The sequence below is a fragment of the Morone saxatilis genome, unplaced genomic scaffold (genome assembly GCF_004916995.1).
Source record: "Morone saxatilis isolate NCDOM2014 unplaced genomic scaffold, NCSU_SB_2.0 Contig18, whole genome shotgun sequence".
Classification (NCBI taxonomy): domain Eukaryota; kingdom Metazoa; phylum Chordata; class Actinopteri; family Moronidae; genus Morone; species Morone saxatilis.
Window position 1 is genome coordinate 24,984,867 of NW_023339740.1, and position 1,084 is coordinate 24,985,950.

At 41.7% G+C, this 1,084-nt stretch overlaps 1 protein-coding gene across 2 annotated transcripts in view; it reads left to right on the forward strand.

Annotated features, from left to right (window-relative positions):
• LOC118328255 (dynein heavy chain 12, axonemal-like) overlaps nucleotides 1-1,084 on the forward strand; it is a 10,580-nt gene that overhangs the window by 8,072 nt on the left and 1,424 nt on the right. For both annotated transcript variants that reach the window (XM_035661892.1, XM_035661891.1), the window contains 2 exons: nucleotides 369-548; nucleotides 926-1,054. In XM_035661892.1, coding sequence (XP_035517785.1) covers nucleotides 369-548; nucleotides 926-1,054 — 309 coding nt within the window. The remainder of the gene's footprint in view (nucleotides 1-368; nucleotides 549-925; nucleotides 1,055-1,084) is intronic.

A 1,084-nucleotide genomic window follows, 5' to 3' on the forward strand; every position in this document is an offset into this window, starting at 1 on the left:
TGTGTGTGTGTGTTACTGTGTGTGTTACTGTGTGTGTGTGTGTGTGTTATCAGCCATGATGAGAGGTGGAACAAAAATGGTTCACTTTCTGCCAATAGAGCCTCCTAAATGTTACACACTGGACCTGCTACTTTTACTGAAGTAAAAGATCTCAGTACTTCTTCCATGACGGCATAAATTCAGATACAGATTCATAGTTGGTTTGTTTACAGCCACATATGACAAACAAAATTATAAAATCTTCACACCTGAGAAGCTGGAACCAGAAAATGTACAATAACTATATATTTTTAAGACTTTCAGTTGTCTGTTAAACACACAACAGTTCAACAGTAACTGATTGTCCCTCTTCCCCAAACTCCCATCAGGAATTGCTGGATGCAGGTTATGACCCCAACTACATGCTCCATCCCGGGGTTCGCCGTAGCTATGACGACGAGAGGAAGTCGGCACTCTTCTTCGCCGTCTGCAATAACGACATACCGTCAGCCAAACTGCTGCTGGAGAACGGGGCCATGGCCAACCAAGACCCAATCAAATGTCTGCAGGTAACTGAGAGACTGAAGTTACAGTTAATGTAAAATTATTAACAAAAAATAGTGAATTTTCTTTATATACCAGCAATAAAAACAACTTAATACTCCAAGAAATAGTTCAACAGAAACACAACTACTCCTCTAAAGCTCATTATTGTTTGTTTACTCTGCACACAAACAGGACAGTTGGTAGGATTAAGGCTCTGGGACTATTTCTTGACAGTCAACAGCTTTATTAAGTCTTGTCGTCACAGTGAGGTTGCCAGGTTTACAGAAATATTTGGCCGGAGAGGCAGCACAGAAGTTTTGGGCGGATGAATATGCTGTTAGTTAGTAACACCAATGATGCTGTTGTTCCCCGTTGCTGATCCGGTGACTGTGTCTTTAAGGTTGCTCTGCGTTTGGGCAACTATGAGTTGATCAACCTGTTGCTGAGGTTCGGAGCCAACGTCAACTATTACTGCAGAGTGAACACAACACACTTCCCCTCAGCGCTGCAATACGCTCTCAAAGACGAGGTAAACTCTTATTATTTATTAGGTTTTAAA